The sequence below is a fragment of the Lissotriton vulgaris genome, chromosome 7 (assembly GCF_964263255.1).
Source record: "Lissotriton vulgaris chromosome 7, aLisVul1.2, whole genome shotgun sequence".
NCBI lineage: Eukaryota > Metazoa > Chordata > Amphibia > Caudata > Salamandridae > Lissotriton > Lissotriton vulgaris.
In genome coordinates, this window is record NC_141695.1 from 81426709 (window position 1) to 81446778 (window position 20070).

The following is a 20070-nucleotide window of genomic DNA, read 5'->3' on the forward strand; positions in this document are numbered from 1 at the left end:
TATGCGGGAAGTATGAATCGGATATGTTTTTCATAATGGGGGATTTTAATCATAAACTGAGCCCGAAGAAGGTAGACCTCTGGTATAGGGATATACTGGATGCATATGAGACAAAGGAGGCAACATTTCCAGTCTGTGAACCCCTAAGACGGGATGAATTGCTGGGAAACTACCTAGTGATAAAGGGTCTGTTCTGCTTGAATGGTAGATTAGAATCGGATTGCCCAGCAAAGAAAACATTCAAAATGGCCACACAAAATTGCCCAATAGATTATATTTTTATGTTGCTTGGAACTTCCCTCTTATAAGTAAAGTTAAGATTCTCCAGATAGAAGAGAGTGACCATAACCCCCTGCAGTTGACGATTCAAGGGGAAGGCTGAAACCCTGTGATAAAGTAATCGCACAACAAGTTGAATATCCTAAAAGAGTGACTACAAGATTATCAGAAGAGTATATAGAAAAACTAGGAATACTCCAATAGAAGATACCTTTGGCGGATAGAGGGGTCCGAAATCTGGTATGGTTTGAGGGAAAATAGAGCAAGTGGTGCAATGTCATCGAATCGAATTAAAAAGAGATAAATTAAACCAACATATAATCCCAGCAAGAAGACCGAAATGGTTCTCTGAAGAATGTCAAAAGAAAGAAAGAGAAATTAGGAAAGAAACCAGAAGTATTAGAAAGAAATATGATCAGAAGAGACAAAGGCACCTTAACATTTTTTAAAGAGAATGTAATAAGTTACTTGCAAATGCTAAAAGAATGCTGGGAAAATTTATTGGAAGCTATCGAATCGAAGAATTTAAGGCAGTTCTGGAAACTGAGAAAAGTAGCAGCAGACAACTCTGTTGGGGCAATGAATTGTGTGGTAGACGAGGCAGTATGGGAGAAGTATTTGAAGCAAATATACGGACCAGTGAGAAATTTAGTAGAAGAAGTGCTAGAGCCATTGTACGGGTCAATAGAAGATCTAAAATCCGACTTTACAGGATTGAATGTAAAAAATACAATAGCTAACTTAAAGCTAATACGAGCCGCTGGCCCAGACAATCTCCCAGCAATAATAATAAAATCAGAGATGAAGGGTTGGAAGAATTTTCTATCTCAGATGTACCTAAGAATTGGAAGGGGCAGTAATAAGGGCAATACACACAAAGGGGACGTTAATGCGCCACAAAATTATGGGTTAATTAACATGCTAGATATAGGGGAAAAAGTTTTTTTGAAAATAATCTTGAATAGATTAAAGAACTGGGTAGAGGAGTTCGCAATTGTATCAACTGAACAGGGGGCTTTAAGGAAGGCCACTCCACGGTTGACCATTGCTTTGCCCTGTGGGCAGCGGCACGAAAGTCAATGGAACAAAATGGTAAGCTGTGCTGCTGTTTTGTTGACTTTCGAGCCCCATTCGACGCAGTTGATCGGAACTGCCTCTGGGAAACTAAAAGATCCCTGTGGGGTTGCTGAGGATAATAAAAGAGTTACATAGTGGCAATTGGGCCCAAGTAATCAGGGATACAAAGGGTTCATTGACTCCAAAAATAGTAATTGAGAACGGCCTCAGACAGGGCTGTGTGTTAGCCCCCTTGCTCTTTGCTATATTTTTGGCTGATTAACCAGCAACCCTAGAAGTTGAAAGAAGTGCACGCCCGAGAATGGATGGGAAGAAAATGTCCTGCCTGTTGTACGCAGATGAGTTGGTGATTTTAGACCAGACCGAAATTGGCTTCCAAAGGAAATGAAATGTTTTTAGAGAATACTGTATTGTGAAATGTTTAATCATAAATATGGAAGAAACAAAAATGTTATGTTTCGGAAAAAAAGAGACTAGCTTTAACTGGTTGTTAGGAGATCTGAAATTGGAAATTGTGAATGAATGCCATTATCTGGGGGTGTGTGGTTCGACAGAACGTTAAAGTGGCATACTCACCTAGAAGCTCAGAAAGTTAAGACCTTTACATCGATCTGTGGACTGAAGAAATTCAATCGAGATTAGGGAGATATGTCACACAGACCACTGGTGAAAGCCTTTAGCGCATTGATTCCCCCGCAAATACTATATGGAGCAGAAGTTATTTACCTTAGAGGGAAACAAGTTTGGGATTCAGAGGAAGGAAAGTGTCTGAAAACACTGCTGACATTACCACCCTCATCAATGATAAAAGCAATAAGAACTGAGATAGGTACACCCGCTTGAAGCATACAGGCACAAATGCTTTTAATTAGATTTTGGAAACGTCTGGATATAGACAGGCCAGAAAGTGTCACAATGGTGTAGGAAAGAGATCCTGTTAAGCAGCCTTAAATGGTCTAATGAGATAAGGAAGAAAATATCACAGGCCTGTGAAAACATAAAGGTGAAAATCTCCCATGATTCCCTAAAGGTGGAATTATTTAAGAGTGAGCTCACGAAATACGGACAAGAAGTCTCAAGAAGAGCAGATATGGTATACCTAGAGAAGAAAACATTGGTGCAACAAATGAGGCATTCATGGCGAAAAGAAAATTGGTTCCCTTATCTGGATGTCTTACCTAATTATTGGTATAGGCAGGATATATTAAGACTGAGAATAGGTATAAACCCCTGGCTAGTAAATGAAGAATTAAAAAAAGTTTTTTTACACTGTGATGGTTATTGTAAATGTAGTTTGGCCACTAAAGGAGACATATAGCACATTTTTCTACACTGCGTAATACTATTAGAGCAGCGTAAACCTTATCTTTGCCCGATATTTTTAAAATATGAAATAAGGCAACGGATTAAGGCAGTAGAACTACTTACAGAAATGCCAAATCTTGACATAGCGATTGCAGTGGGGAACTATATGAAAGAAATCCAAAGTTTCCTTAGAGAAAATTAGCTGAAATGTGTAGTGATTTTAAACAATCTTATCTTTTGAACTAGGTTATCATTTTTTTAAAAATGAGGATTGTATTTTAAAGAATATTTTATATTGTATAATTTTATAATGTGCTCAGTCTTCCCGAGTAAGAGCGTCGAATTATGCACTACTCATTGAAAACGTATCAACTTTTTGAACATTGAGAATGTACAAACTGTGATGTTATTAATCTGTTCAAATTGGTTTTATATATGTTTAAAGACTAAGGTCTAAATAAACATTGCTTTGACAGTGACAGTGAAATCTTTAAAACTGAAAAACTCCTGTTCTACTGACTAGATTTTTATTTATTAAATATTCCTCTATTGTCCTAAACTTGAGGGAAACGCTGCTGATAGTCTAGCATATGATGGCCACTAATATGATTTTGTCTGATGTGGTTACTACTACATCTCTAATATTATTAGTAGGTCAGGTGGATTTTCATTGAACATAAGTAGCTATCTCTAGGCCAGACCTAAAATAAAATAAAATTACAAAACTTTTTACAGGGACACGAGTTGGTAGATATTGCCCATTAATGATACAAATTTGTTCTGGGAATTTAAATAATCATTCTAACCAGGAATGGACAATGGATCAAAGAGACTGAAAATTAAAAACAAAGTCGAATTTGAATTATAAAGTTGTGAAATATTCATTATTATCAACAGGTGTCGTAAGAGTGTGATCCTGTGTTCATAATTTAATATTGCGTCTCAAATTGAACATGGTTAAATTGTGCCTGACAGACATCCACATTTCTGGAACACCTATGTCCGTTTATGGTGGTTAATGTGATATTTTGTCTTTTTAATCACAGCTGCTCCAAACATCCTTGCAGAAGTGCTCCCATCGCCAAATGGAAGAAGAAAATCAAACTGAGGCAAACAAGTTTGTCATTGTGGGTTTTGAGGGTGTGCAACAGCTGCAAACTATTCTTTTTGTAACTTTCCTGGTAATTTACCTTATAACTTTACTTGGAAATCTTCTTATCATGGCAAATGTTTATTTAAATAGACATTTGCACACGCCAATGTATTTCTTCCTCACAAATTTGTCGTTCCTTGACGTCAATTGCACAACAATTATTTTACCAAATATGTTGGCACAATTCTTTCAGGAAAGAAACTTAATTTCCCTTACAGAATGCCTGTTCCAGATGTATTTTTTTCTAGCTATTTTATCTACAGAACTCCTTCTCCTCGCCATCATGGCTTATGATCGGTATGTGGCAATCTGCAAACCCTTACGGTATATGACCATCATGAGCAAGGCTGTATGCATTCGGCTGGCAATTGGAATCTGGATCGTTGGCCTTGCTGACCCAATACCACACATCATACTTCTGTCAGGCCTCTCCTTCTGTTCATCTCACACCATCAACCACTTCTTCTGTGATGTGACAGCCCTGTTGAATCTTTCTTGCAGCAGCACTGAGACAATAGAGACAGCAAGCTACATCCTTGGGTCTGTTATGGGTCTGTTGCCTTTTTCTTTAGTGATGATATCTTACGTCAACATCATCATGGCCGTCCTTAGAATCCAATCAGCAGAGGGCAGGCGAAAGGCCTTCTCCACCTGCACCTCCCACCTCACTGTGGTTATTTTATTCTATGGGTCTCTGAGTTCTGCCTATATACGACCAACATCAACTTTTTCCATGAATGACAACAAGCTTTTATCCTTGTCTTACACTGCAGTTACTCCACTGTGTAACCCTTTTATATATACTTTAAAGAATAAAGACTTTAAAAATGCCCTCTGGAGAGCAAAGAAAACATTGTAGGACTCAACTGTGCATCTACTTTGGGCAGCTCGGTTGCGTATACAGTACAAAAGCAGCCCTTTGTGCAAGTAAATTACCAACCATGATTCTATGGAATGCACAGAATGATGGGGCTTGCTTACAAGTGAGGGTTTGGTTGGTAGGGAGGAAAGGCGGGAAAGAGGGTTGGAATAACGAAGCCACAGAATTTTGGCATAACATTACATGGCATAGATAGTCAAAAACATAAAATATATGATATGGTTGGACAAGGTTCAAAATATTTTGCCAAAATGGACCTGGAAATAGTTTAAGGCCACCTCTAAATTGAGGTGGTCACCTACAGGTGTACTTAGGCTGTTTGACCACCCTGAAAACACATGCAAATTATCTCCTGTCAAGAAAGCATTTATAAGTTTGCTTCTTTGGCAAGAGTGTGGAATGTTCACTCCTGTGGGATAAGGGCTTTTCCATTGGGAAAATAATTTTCCTTGCGAATAAAAAAAGTAAATGTGCCAATACTATTTTTGCATTTCATTTCAATATGAAAACAATTCCACAACACGGAAATTCTGCATGAATGATGTCCTCGAGAAAAGCTACACATGCCACTTTTTTCGAGGAGCACAAATTGTATCTGTTATGGAACCCATGAAAGTTGGTAAATTGATCCACCTGGAAGGGGAACATTATACAAGACAATGCCAATTCAGAACCAAGGGATGTGCAGTTTGAACACCAATTTGAATGCGAATGGAATACAATTTGCAATGTCACATGTAATAACGTCGGGAAATCATTGAGAATGAACCTGACTTCCGGAGTCTTTTCCCTGAACCTCCATTGTTTGCTCACCACAGATCCAAGAATTTACGTGAAATGTTAAAACCTCATCATGAAGAGCCTGTTAAACCGCTCAAGGGCATGATGAAATGCCACAACTGTGGCCAGTGCAGTAATGTGATTCTGGGCGATACCTTCATGCACCCACAGACGGGTCAAAGGATACAATTGAAGCACACATCCAATTGCAATACTGAACAAGTAATTTATGCGATCAAATGCCCCTGTGGCCTTGTATATGTAGGCAGAACCAGTAGAAAAATTAAAACACACATTATAGAGCACAAAAGTAGAATAAGGAACAAAAACACCACTTCTCCTTTGGCTGTACACTGGAACACAGCAGGCCACACCATACCTCAATTACGTTACACAATTCTTGAAAGCCTCAGAAACAACCCAGGCATTGACATTAACACTGCCCTTGCGAGAAGGGAAACCTACTGGATAAAAACATTATGCACGCTGGCCCCGAATGGGCTCAATGATCATTATGAAATGTTGTGCTTTTTGTAATAATACCACATGAGAAAAATATTCATTCTCTGAATTTGTAAAGGATTTGCACTCGTTTCCTTCCCTTTTGTTTCACATTACCTTTATGGCCATCCCTATCATCTAATTTCCTTTGGGCATTCTTTGCCTTTTCAAATCATCTTCTACTCATTTTCAGGATTGTGTCATTCAACCCTCATTCAGATAACCTTTATTTCACATATGCCAGCATAGATGGGTCACTCGACAAACTTCTTACTTTTTTATTTTGATTAAGTCTAGTGCTTAGCGCCCAGCACACATAACATTATTAACGTGGCATACACATCTCTCTACATCTTTATCAATATATAAGCATTACATTTTGGTTTAGCCTTGGGTTTACTATATACATCCCTGTATCGCGGCATTTTGAATTTCCACTCTGCCCCTTTAAAATAGCTAAGCATCATGGGATTTTTCATACACAACGCGATCTTGGCGTTTAGAAGCTCCGGCGGTAAACAGATACTTCACAACTCTACACTTCGGGTAGGTTAAACTTCGTTATTACATTTCCTGTTCCACTCCATCCCACACTCATCAGTTTATTAAGGTGCGTTCGCGTTTCTTTTTCAGACTCCATGAAGCTCTCGTCCCGAGTATTGACGGACGAGAACTCCCACTGGTTTCTGGTAAGCCTCCAACTTAATAAGGCTCCCTTAACTTAACTCCTTTCTCCATACTTTAATTTAAATACCGGTATTGCTCACATTTCACAGACTGCTTTTGAAGAACGAGGACCCTCAGTATCTCGCTGCATTTTTAAGATTGGGAAACACGGCAGCAACCAGTAACTCACCAGGCAAGCCTATTATCCTACTTTACTGTTCCGCTTTACTGTTTGGTATAGGGCACTGCTGTCACTCATCATACCTTATGTTACACACTCTATCGGAGGTGATTTTTTCATTAATACTATTCGTTTTCTGGCAATTACACAACTTGGCACTTTTTCTTTTCCTCTTTTTTATTATGCACATCTCAGTCACAAATTTGAGTGCAAATCCTACATATTATGCAGTGGACTTACTGCACATTGTTGTATGTATGTATGTATGTATGTATGTATAACACACTTGTAAAGCACTTCTGTCACCCAACGGGCATCCTGGCGCTGTGATCTAACGGATCCTGAAACACAGTCAATACAATATCAGCAAGCTACACTATCCTAGGGAACAGGTGAGTTTTTAGTTCTTTTTTAAAAGAGAGAAGGTCTCCTAAGCATCTGAGCGACAGTGGCAGATCATTCCACAACTTGGATGCCGTAAAGCCAAAAGAGCGGCCACCCATTTGCTTTCTCCGAATCTTGGGAACGACTACCAAAAGGCTGAAGCAGAGCGGAGAAATCTAGTAGAGATGTACCAAGAGAACATCTCCTGTAGGGGCAGCGGTCCCAAGCCATGCAGGGCCCGGAAGACAAAGCATAAAGCTTTAAACGCAATCCGCTGAGAGATGGGTAGCCTGTGCAAGTCTCTAAGTGCTGCGGATGACGAGTCAAGACGTCGACGGGAAAGTGCTAATTTGGCCGTGAAGTTCTGTACCCGTTGTAGTTTGCCTAGTGCAGTGGCAGGTGCCCCCAGAAGCAGTGCATTGCAGTAATCGAGTCTGCTTAAAATGATACTGCGCACTACTTCTGGTCTGGCATGGGCGGGGAGCAAAGGGAGAATCTTCCGTAGGGTACGCATCAGTCCCATACAGGTAGACACTGTTTAGTCAATGAAACCATCCAATTGAAGATTAGGTTCCATTGTCACTCCCAGGTTCAGAACCGAGTTTGCTGCTGCTACCGTGCCCTGAAAGGAGGGGGGCCAGAAGTCCTGCGGTAGAGGTCGTGGGACACGGTCCGCTGAGCAATGCAGCACCTCCGTCTTGGAGCTGTTGAATTGCAGCGAGTTGTTGCTCAGCCATGTTGCCGTGGTGACCATACAATGGTGAAAGGTCTCCTGTGACACCGCATTCTCCCCTTCAAAAGAGAATATGAGTTGGGTGTCATCAGCGTAATTGGTGACTGCAATGCCAAAAGATTTAATTAGCTTGACCAGGAGGCGGAGGTAGAGATTAAAAAGAATGGGGCTAATGGCCGATCCCTAGGGTACTCCCTGACCAACTCTTTTGATGGTAGACTTAAAGGGAGGCAGGGCAACCACCTGATGTCTATTGGCCAGGTATGAAACAAGCCAATCCCGGGCCAGGCCCATCACACCAACCTCCTCCAATCTCCTGGTCAAGATGGCATGGCTGACCGTGTCGAACGCTGCCGACATGTCGAACAGCACTAAAAAGGCTGCTCGTCCGTAGTCGGCACGTGATCGAAGGTCACTCAAAACAGTCACCAGAGCTGATTCGGTTCCATGCGCTGGTCTGAACCCAAACTGCGCCGCATCCCGACAGTCATTGACTTCCAAAAAACTGGACAGGTGTTTTGTGACCAGTTTCTCCAGAATCTTAATCGGGAAGAGAAGCAATGTAATGGGTCTGTAATTAGCAGGGCATAAGGGGTCCAGTGATTCTTTCTTCAACAGCGGAGAAACTTCCGCTAGCTTCCAGCTATCCGGGACCTGGGCGGAGCCAAGAGACTGGCAGCAAATTGTGTGGAGAGGAGGGAACAACTCTTTCCTAAACACTTTCCAGAATTTGTGCGGAAGTACATCGAGGGGAGAACCAGAGGACACACTATCCACTAGAGCACCAAATTCTGCAAAGGAAGGAAGAGGAAAACTATCCAACCTGGCTTTCCCAGCCTCCATCTCAGATGTAGATAAGAGAGCAGCCCCTGGTGTCATGGGACTAAAGTTATTCAAGATGGTCGCGATCTTGTCTTCGAAGGCCTTGGCCAGCGAGTCGCATAGTAACTGAGAGGCTGGGATAGCTGTAGTAGCACAGGCCGGTCGTGACAACTCGTTGACGATTTTAAACAGAGACTGTGCTTTATTTGTGGCTGACAGTAAAGTCTCCTCTAGAAACCTCGCTTTTGCACACTTAATCTGTGACTTATAGGCTGCCAGCTCCTGCTTAAAAAGGACTTTATCCGATGCCAGATAATGTTTCCTCCATCTCCGCTCTGCACGTTTGCACTGATTTTTAAGTTGGAGGAGTTCCCTCGAAAACCATGGCATGTCAGTTTTTGTTCTGTCTCGCGTTTTTCTTAGCGGGGCCAGCTTATCCAGAGAGGCCGTAATTTGCTGGATAAGGGCATTATAACTTTCGTCCGCATTATCTCCCAGCTGAAAGGCTTCAGAGAGCAAATTTGGGAGGGTTGCGCCTCTCAAAATGTGGATTCCATTGAACTTGTGAAGACAACTTTACTCATGGAATTGATTTCCCCTGAGGAAGGGTTCCAATCAGGAACCAGAAATGCATTGGGATTTTTGAAAAGAACATTATTGCTATGCATCCACATGTTTATGTATAATGCTATGCTTTCTGAAGTACCACACAAAATCTTATCGTTTTTGAATACCCACTGATAACTTGCATGCATATAATGCTTGAAATCCTGTACATATAATGTTTTGTTAAAACATGTTGATACTAAACCTGATAACTTGATCAGAACCTTGTTGCCTCTGAGCATTTGTGAATATAGTTTAAATCAGGCCACACCGAGTTTGTTTTGAGACAGTCGTCCATTAGCTGTGCACTCCCTTTACTGCGGGTGTTCCCACAGTTCACTTTTGCATGTATTAATAGGAGACATAAAAATAATAATCAATTTGCAGGTGGTTGCACAATGGCCTTCCTATTAAATAGTAATTATGCATTTTTCAATTTGTGAATGCCTGTGAATGGCTGCAAATGCAGGGAAGTCGAACTACAAGGGATTGCAGACCTCGTTGTATTTTTCAAAAGCATCCCCTTCCCATGGCAGGGACAGAGGCTGCTTTTAAAAAAAAAAATCCTTGCGTTTGGAAAGACATGGGAGAACTGCCTGTTACCCCAACATCACTCACATGCTTCCCACAGAGATAGCTTCCACTTTTCAAATTAGTTAACATGCCAGCTTAGGATCGCTATCTGACCAATTGCAATTACAAACCATTGATAAATTATTTTCTGAATTGTAAATATGGGGGGACATCCATTAGTGCCCCCTCCTATTTCAACCCAAAAGAGTTACAAAAGCTATATTACAATAAGGACAACTTTGCAAATATTGTAAAGAGCTTTTGTGAAGTCGCAGACACTGTGTTTTTGTGAATTGCAGGATTTGAGGCTCCCAAAAGAGTGTACATAAAGTCCTAAATATGTCAGTGTCATGTAACCCTAAAGCCTCTTTGCAGACTCTCTATCCACAGAGAAATATATTGCAGTGCTTTCTGTGATCATGGTGTACACCTCATGTTCCTGTAAAAAAAAGCTTCAGACTCACCAGCCTAGGAAGAACCTCAGATGAAGGTCAATACTCCTAGCTTACATTCCTGAGTAATCAAAGCCTCATATGCATGGTACAATGTTTTCAGTACAAACATTCAAACAATGAATTGCTTCGGGGCAGATTTACATTTCCTGGCGCATCCCTGCAAATCAGCGGGGATGCGCCAGGAAAGATACGTGATACAAGTTTACCCTTTCCCGACCACAGATGTGCTGCATTTATAATGCAGTGCATCATGGCGCAAGGCTAAACAGATGCATGTCGCATCTGCCGGCGTAAGGTTGGCGCAGTGCTGGAGTTGTGTTGCGAGCGCGAATCAACTCCAGCATTGTTCCAACCTGGCCTATCCTCAACATGGTGTGTCACGCATTACGCCTGCTTCAAGCACGTGCAATGTTTTGACGCAGTGGTGTCGGAAAAGTGACTGAGTGGAATCTTGTAGATTTCACTCAGCACTTTACCGCCCCCCCCCCCCTGCACCAGAACACCAACATGAAACCTGGCGCAGGTTTCATGTGGCGCAGGGCTTTACAACGTGATGCATTCCCCCTAGATGCGTCACATTATAAATGGGGTGCAACATGGTGCATGGTTTACGCCGCCGCTGCGACACAGAAGTGACGCAACGGCTGCGCAAAAGTGACGCAAGGGGCTTGTACATCTACCCCTTCTAATCTAAGATGCTCACAGGCCACTTCAAATTCAGAAGAGCAATAAAGGCGGTATCTAACCCCTGTTTCATCCAGAGCTTTGAATCATGGAGCAGTATAAAACATATGACGTTACATATGAATAAGTCAGTCTTTCAGAGCAGGACTCATTTTGTATATGAATTAATTTAATTCAACATTATTAATCTTACTGTTTTCTGCTACAAAAACAAGGCTATGTGCAGCAACAAGTTCACAGAGACACGTTGTGAGCACTACTGAGGTCCTCATGCACAACACCAAGGGCACAGTTACTGAACTTTCATGCAAAGCAGGGCAGCAAGCAAAGTTGCTGCACTGCCATGCATGAAAGAGAGTGTAGAATGCGTCATATTTACAGAGATATAAAGTCTTTATGATCTCTCCTTGCGCTGGTGCACTGTGTGCTGCCTAGTGCCAATAAAGTCACCCTTGCACCACAGTGCAAATCTGCCTGCGTTACAGGCAGGATTGTTTTCCTACAGGAAGGGATCCTTCCTGCAAAAAGAAAGTTGTAAGAGGCATTTTCCTCTCTCTATGTGTGCTTGAAAGCAGCACATAAGGTAAGAGGAACTAAAGAGAAAAATGAAACATATTTCTCCTTGTTATGCCTCATTTGGGAAGGCCTAGCATTTTGACACATTCACAGGTTTAAAAGTCTTTGAAAATCTGGGAATGCAACAAAATCCATGGGTGGATTAATGGAGAAGTCCATTTCCACTTATCAAACATCTCCGAATATGAAATGCAAGGTAACACAGCACAAGCATCGGCTTGTGTACATTACTTTACAAAGCCTTGCATGGCTTTGTTCATATTTCTGAAGGCTTTGTTGCACTTGAGTCACACAACTTTAAATTCTACCAGTCATGCATCCAACTGTAAATATGTAAATATTTCCGATACATTTTGGGAATGCTGACACTAGGTAATTTAGAAAATTAATCTTGTTACAGAGTCAATGTGTTACAATTAACTATATATATTATTGATTTGCAATTCAGCATGGAAGGTTACAAAGTAAAAACAAACTCATCCTAAAAACGTATTACAATGTTTAATTAAAGAAGTTGCACATGTGCCCATGTGTAGATAAATTTATGAAAATTAGCAAACACGGCCATTAGATGACTAGCCATCTGGGCTATCTTCAACCATAACCACCACAGAGCAACACTGTGAAATGGACTGCTATTGTCACTATAACAGTTGTTGGTACTTGTGGCCTTATTGGCTGTGGTTTACTAGGATCATTAAATCATTCACAGGCCTAATGGGTAGATGGGAGACAGCGTTAACAATGCTGTCAGTGCCACGCGCATTGTCAAGTCAAGTCAAGTCAGAGAATTTATATAGCGCACTACATACCCAGAGGGTCTCAAGGCGCTTAGGGAGGGGAGGAGGATTACTTGTCAAATAACCACGTTTTAAGTTGCTTTCTGAATGCTAGGTGGTTCTGGGTAAGGGGAAGGTAAGTGGGGAGTGAGTTCCATGTTTTAGCTGCCAGGTATGAGAAGGATCTGCCTCCCATGGTGGTCTTGTTGATGCGAGGTACAGTGGCGAGGGCTTGGCTGGAAGAACGTAGTTGGCGGGAGGGGGTGTAGAAGGACAGTTGTGAGTTGAGGCATTCTGGTCCGATGTCGTAGAGCGATTTGTGTGCGTGGGTCAGCAGTCGGAAAGTGATCCTCTTATTGACGGGTAGCCAGTGGAGGTCTTTCAGGTGACCAGAGATGTGTTCGTTACGCGGGGTGTCTAATATGATTCTGGCTGAGGCGTTTTGGGTTCGTTGGAGTTTCTTCTGGAGCTTAGCGGTAGTACCTGCGTAGAGGGTGTTTCCGTAGTCCAGTCGGCTCGTGACCAGAGCATGGGTGACTGTTTTTCTGGTTTCGGTGGGGATCCAGCGAAATGTTTTTTTGAGCATGCGAAGAATGTTGAAGCAGGCTGAAGATACGGCGCTGACTTGTCTGTTCATTGAAAGTGAAGAATCCAGGATAACGCTTAGGTTCCGTGCGTGGTCTGTCCGGATGGGTGCTTTTCCAAGGGCTTCCGGCCACCAAGAGTCGTCCCATGCAGAGGGGGATGTACCTAAGATGAGGACTTCTGTTTTATCTGAGTTCAGTTTCAGATGGCTGTGTTTCATCCATTCGGCATCTTCTTTCATTCCTTCATGTAGGTTGGTTTTGGCGGTGCTGGGGTCATTGGTGAGAGTAACAACGCAGACGTTACATCCTCCGAGTTGTAATCACGCATGGCATTACATCGCAAGTTGTTTCAATGACTTGCGCTAGATGGCGTGCAACACCAGAGAATGTGTTGGATTTTAATTCCATCACATTCCCTGCTGCTGCCCTAACTGGAGTAAGAATAGTAAATTATACTATTCCTAAATCCAGCTCGCCATCTAGTGCAAGTCGTAGAAATGACTTGCTTTGTAATGCCATGCATGGTAACAAAGCGGACGATGTACAGTCCACGTTGTTACTTACCGCAATGCAATATGTGGTGTTGTAACGTCACATATTCGGGTAGATTATTGCCAGTTTGTTGCCACTAGACTGTACCCTTTAAACCAGGCAGTTGTGGAGTCCTGTCCAGGAGTAAAGAACTCCAAGAAGTAGATAATAATTGTGTATCATTGGAAATATGTGCTCCAATTATTACAAGGTTCATTTCAAATGAAACAGAAGTCATCCAATGAGAAGTACCATTGGGAGTGGTATGAGGAAGGTATACAGACATATTATCGATTCCAAAATATAGAATAGCACAAATATCGAAGTCAAAATATAGAATGGACAAAATATCGAATGGACAGAATATAGTGGTAAAAAATATCGAATTTAAGGTAAGTAATGTAATATCGATTTTTTAAATATAGAAAGTTAAAATATTGAAGTATATAATATAGGTATTAAAATATATACATTTTTTAATAATATCGAATTTTTCAAAGATTTTATTTTATGTTTTTTAATTTCTGCATAATTTAATTCTGTAGCGGGTTGTGAGTTCATAGGGGTATAGGGAGGGAAGTAATGTAATTGTAATTAATTAAATATGGTATTTTATTTATTGGTATTTATTTTGAATTAATTGTTAATTAATTATTAATTTGTAGGTAATTCATTTTGAATTGGTAACTATGCTTTAATTGGTAATTATTTTTATTGGTCATTAAATTTTATTCATTGATTAATTGATAAATATGGTAATTGTATTCATTTATTTTCCGTAGCGGTTTGTGGGTTTCTAGGGGAATAGGGTAGCAAGTAATTTAATTGTAATTAATTAAATATGTACATTTATTTATTGGTATTCATTTAGAATTAATTGTTAATTTTTAATTGGTAATTAATTATTTTTTAATTGGTAATTAATTTTTATTAATTGATTAATTGATGATTATGTTAATTTAATTAATTCATTTTCCCTAGCGGGTTGTGAGTTTATAGGGGAATAGGGTGGGAAGGAATTTAATTGTAATTAATAAAATATTTTAATGTATTTAATAGTTTTTTTTATTGCTAAATAATTTGTAATTAATTAATTTTTAATAGGTATTTAATTTTAATTAATTGATTAATTGATAATTATGTTATTTGCATTAATTTTTTTTCCGTAGCAGGTTGTGTGTTTATAGGGGAATAGGGTGGGAAGTAATTTAATTGTAATTAAATAAATCATTTTTATTTATTTATTTATTGGTATTTATTTTTAATTTATCGTTAATTAACTGTTAATTGGTAATTAATTTGTATTAAAAGTACAAATTAATAGCACTTTTTACCATACGCTATCCAACGCTTTCCCTACTGTTGCACTCTCTGGAGTGGGAATAGTTATTTTTACCCCTACGCTATCAAACGCTTTCCCTACTGTTGCACTCACTGGAGTGGGAATAATAATTGTTACCCTCCTGCTATCCAACGCTTTCCCTACTGTTGCACTCTGGAGTGGGATTAGTAATTTTTACCCTCCCGCTATCCAACGCTCTCCCTACTGTTGCACTCACTGGAGTGGGAATAGTAATGTTTAACCCTACGTTATCCAACGCTTTGCTTACTGTTGCACTCACTGGAGTCGGAATAGTAATTTTTACCCCTACGCTATCCAACGCTTTCCCTACTGTTGCACTCACTGGAGTGGGAATAGTCATTTTTACCCTCCAGCTTTCTAACGCTTTCCCTACTGTTGCACTCACTGGAGTGGGAATAGTAATTTTTACCCCTACGCTATCGAACGCTTTCCCTACTGTTGCACTAACTGGAGTGGGAATAGTAATTTTTACCTCTACGCTATCCAATGCTTTCCCTACTGTTGCACTCACTGGAGTGGGAATAGTAATTTTTACCCATACGCTATCCAACGCTTTCCCTACTGTTGCACTCTCTGGAGTGGGAATAGTTATTTTTACCCCTACGCTATCCAACGCTTTCCCTACTGTTGCACTCACTGGAGTGGGAATAATAAATGTTACCCTCCTGCTATCCAACGCTTTCGCTACTGTTGCACTCTGGAGTGGGATTAGTAATTTTTACCCTCCCGCTATCCAACGCTTTCCCTACAATTGCACTCACTGGAGTGGGAATAGTAATTTTTACCCCTACGTTATCCAACGCTTTGCTTACTGTTGCACTCACTGGAGTGGAAATAGTAATTTTTACCCCTACGCTATCCAACGTTTACCCGACTGTTGCTGTCGCTGGAGTGGTAATAGTAAATTTTACCCTCCCGCTATCCTTCGGTAAAAATATTCTATATTTTTAATTAACATTACCTCTACGCTATCCAATGCTTTCCCTACTGTTGCACTCACTGGAGTGGGAATAGTAATTTTTACCCCTACGCTATCCATCGCTTTCCCTACTGTTGCACTCACTGGAGTGGGAATATTAATTTTTACCCTTACACAATCCAACGCTTTCCTTAGTGTTCCACTCACTGGAGTGGGAATAGTAATTTTTACCCCTACGCTTTCCAACGCTTTCCCTACTGTTGCATTCACTGGAGTGGAAATAGTAATTTATACCCCTACGCTATCCAACGTTTACCCTACTGTTGCTGTCTCTGGAGTGGTAATAGTAATTTTTTCCCTCCCGCTATCCTTCAGTAAAAATATTGTATATTTTTAATTAACATTGTGTTAATATATATATTTGTGTTAAAAATGTTTCTTTTTTTTAACTAAAATTAATTATTTAATAATTTTAAAGTTATTTAAGTATTTTTAAGTATGTTTTAGTTAATTGTAGTTATTATTTCATTAATTTTAAATTACTTTTAAGACGTTCAAAAAATAATCAATATGTTCATTAACTATATTTTTTCTCAATATTTTTGATTCAATATTTTTGTACTTGCCTGTTTGTAGATAGGACGTTGATATTTTTGCTTTCTATATGTTTTCTTCAATATTTTGTGTATTCTATATTTTTTCAGTGATCCATGAGGAAATCTCCGTTGCATACTCATACAAGAAGTTTTGTGGCACGCTGTGTTTAAAACATATTTAAAACATATTTAATAGGGGGTAGTTAACACTATAATATCATGGACTGTATTACAGTAAGTGCCCTGAGGCTGCAACAAGCATTCACACCTACTTTTTGGTCTCCAAGTGGTCTTTGGTATTATAGAAGGGGCTGCAAACACTTGTCCAGCACCTTCTAAAATTTGAATTGCACCAGTGCACATTTCACAATGACACAGTCACAAAAAGGCCTTCTATTATTTGTATGGGGACATGACCCCATGCAAAAGTTGAAACACCTTGTCTTAATGTCCGTTAATACACATATGGGGGCGGAAGTTGTCAGGGGGTGTACTATGTGCAATATTGACGTGATGCACAGTGAGTGCACGATGGAAGATGACTCTCAGAAGGGGAGAAGGAACTCACTGAGAGCTTCTGGGCATTCCAGAGCAGGTAGGTGCAGTGACTTGCTGCATGTATCTGCAGGTGATCTGTGACCACCGTTCAAATGCAGACCAGTTGCCGTCTGCACTGCAAAAAGTGGAACAGGTGCTGTAGACTATTGAACCACCTGCAATCCCAGAAACCGGTCCTAGGAGGCTTGTTTCCGGTCCAGGGAAGGCATGTCTTGGCAGTTCGGGCTGGACTTTTGTACCACTTTGTTCGCCATAAGTTGGCAAGGTATGCTCAGACGTGAGTCCCTTGCTCACTTTGCCACTGGATTCAAGCAAGCCTGGCTGAAGACGGCTGCAATGCAAGGAACCGGTCCTAGGAAGCTTGTTTCCGGTCCAGAGAAGGCATGTCTTGACAGTTCGGGCTGGACTGTTCCCATGAGGCACAGGGTCAGACTGATTTGCACATGGCCATGTCTGAACTGGGGTGGCAGAGTGGGCTAAAGAACGGTGATGGATTAAACCCAGATCTGTTGACTGGGTGTGAGTGCTTGATTGGCTCAGATGCTCCGTCCATCATCACCCCCTTTTGTACCGCTTTGTTCACCATAAGTTGAAAGGGTATGCTCAGACGTGAGTCCCTTGCTCACTTTGCCACTGGATTCAAGCAAGCCTGGCTGAAGACGGCTGCAATGCAAGAAACCGGTCCTAGGAAGCTTGTTTCCGGTCCAGGGAAGGCATGTCTTGGCAGTTCGGGCTGGACTGTTCCCATGAGGCACAGGTTCAGACTGATTTGCATATGGTCATGTCTGAACTGGGGTGGCAGAGTGGGCTAAAGAACGGTGATGGATTAAACCCAGATCTGTTGACTGGGTGTGAGTGTTTGATTGGTTCAGATGCTCCGTCCATCATCACCCCCTTTTGTACCGCTTTGGTCGCCATAAGTTGGCAGGGTATGCTCAGACGTGAATCCCTTGCTCACTTTGCCACTGGATTCAAGCAGGCCTGGCTGAAGATGGCTGCAATGCCAGAAACCGGTCCTAGGAAGCTTGTTTCCGGTCCAGGGAAGGCATGTCTTGGCAGTTCGGGCTGGACTGTTCCCATGAGGCACAGGGTCAGACTGATTTGCATATGGACATATCTGAACTGGGGTGGCAGAGTGGGCTAAAGAACGGTGATGGATTAAACCCAGATCTGTTGACTGGGTGTGAGTGTTTGATTGGTTCAGATTGCTCCGCCCATCACCACCCCCTTTTGTACCGCTTTGTTTGCCATAAGTTGGCAGGGTATGCTCAGACGTGAGTCCCTTGCTCACTTTGCTAATGGATTCAAGCAAGCCTGGCTGAAGACGGCTGGAATGCCAAAAAACGGTACTAGGAAGCTTGTTTCCAGTCCATGGAAGGCATGTCTTGGCAGCTCGGGCTGGACTGTTCCCATGAGGCACAGGGTCACACTGATTTGCATATGGCCATGTCTGAACTGGGGTTGCAGAGTGGGATAAAGAACGGTGATGGATTAAACCCAGATATGTTGACTGGGTGTGAGTGTTTGATTGGTTCAGATGCTCCGTCCATCACCACCCCCTTTTGTATCGCTTTGTTCGCCATAAGTTGGCAGGGTATGCTCTGACGTGAGTCCCTTGCTCACTTTGCCACTGGATTCAAGCAAAACTGGCTGAAGACGGCTATAATGCCAGAAACCGGTCCTAGGAAGCTTGTTTCCGGTCCAGGGAAGGCATGTCTTGGCAGTTCGGGCTGGACTGTTCCCATGAGGTACAGGGTCAGACTGATTTGCATATGGCCATGTCTGAACTGGGCTGGCAGAGGGGGCTAAAGAACGGTGATGGATTAAACCCACATCTGTTGACTGGGTGTGAGTGTTTGATTGGTTCAGATGCTCCGTCCATCACCACCCCCTTTTGTACCGTTTTGTTCGCCATAAGTTGGCAGGGTATGCTCAGACGAGAGTCCCTTGCTCACTTTGCCACTGGATTCAAGCAAGCCTGGCTGAAGACAGCTGCAATGCCAGAAACCGGTCCAAGGAAGCTTGTTTCCGGTCCAGGGAAGGCATATCTTGGCAGTTCGGGCTGGACTGTTCCCATGAGGCACGGGTTCAGACTGATTTGCATATGGTCATGTCTGAACCCGGGGTGGCAGAGTGGGCTAAAGAACGGTGATGGATTAAACCCAGATCTGTTGACTGGGTGTGAGTGTTTTATTGGTTCAGATGCTCCGTCCATCATCACCCCCTTTTGTACCGCTTTGGTCGCCATAAGTTGGCAGGGTATGCTCAGACGTGAATCCCTTGCTCACTTTGCCACTGGATTCAAGCAGGCCTGGCTGAAGATGGCTGCAATGCCAGAAACCGGTCCTAGGAAGCTTGTTTCCGGTCCATGGAAGGCATGTCTTGGCAGTTTGGGCTGGACTGTTCCCATGAGTCACAGGGGAAGACTGATTTGCATATGGCCATGTCTGAACTGGGATGGCAGAGTGGGCTAAAGAACGGTGATGGATTAATCCCAGATCTATTGACTGGGTGTGAGTAATTGATTGGTTCAGATGCTCCATCTACCACCACCCCCTTTTGTACCGCTTTGTTCGCCATAAGTTGGCAGGGTATGCTCAGACGTGAGTCCCTTGCTCACTTTGCCACTGGATTCAAGCAAGGCTGGCTGAAGACAGCTGCAATGACAGAAACCGGTCCTAGGAAGCTTGTTTCCGGTCAAGGGAAGGCATGTCTTGGCAGTTCGGGCTGGACTGTTCCCATGAGGCACAGGGTCAGACTGATTTGCATATGGACATATCTGAACTGGGGTGGCAGAGTGGGCTAAAGAACGGTGATGGATTAAACCCAGATCTGTTGACTGGGTGTGAATGTTTGGTTGGTTCTGATGCTCCGTCCATCACCACCCCCTTTTGTACCGCTTTGTTCGCCATAAGTTGGCAGGCTATGCTCAGACGTGAGTCCCTTGCTCACTTTGCCACTGGATTCAAGCCAGCCTGGCTGAAGACGGCTGTAATGCCAGAAACCGGTCCTAGGAAGCTTGTTTCCGGTCCAGGGAAGGCATGTCTTGGCAGTTTGGGCTGGACTGTTCCCATGAGGCACA

General features: G+C 42.0%; 1 protein-coding gene across 1 annotated transcript; it reads left to right on the plus strand.

Moving 5' to 3' along the window:
- The first annotated feature begins 3743 nt into the window (after positions 1 to 3743).
- Positions 3744 to 4673, plus strand: LOC147700829 (olfactory receptor 5V1-like). Its single transcript, XM_086929253.1, has one exon. It carries the CDS (start codon positions 3747 to 3749, stop codon positions 4671 to 4673), a length of 927 nt encoding a protein of 308 aa, XP_086785379.1. The 5' UTR covers positions 3744 to 3746.
- The last annotated feature ends 15397 nt before the right edge of the window (positions 4674 to 20070 follow it).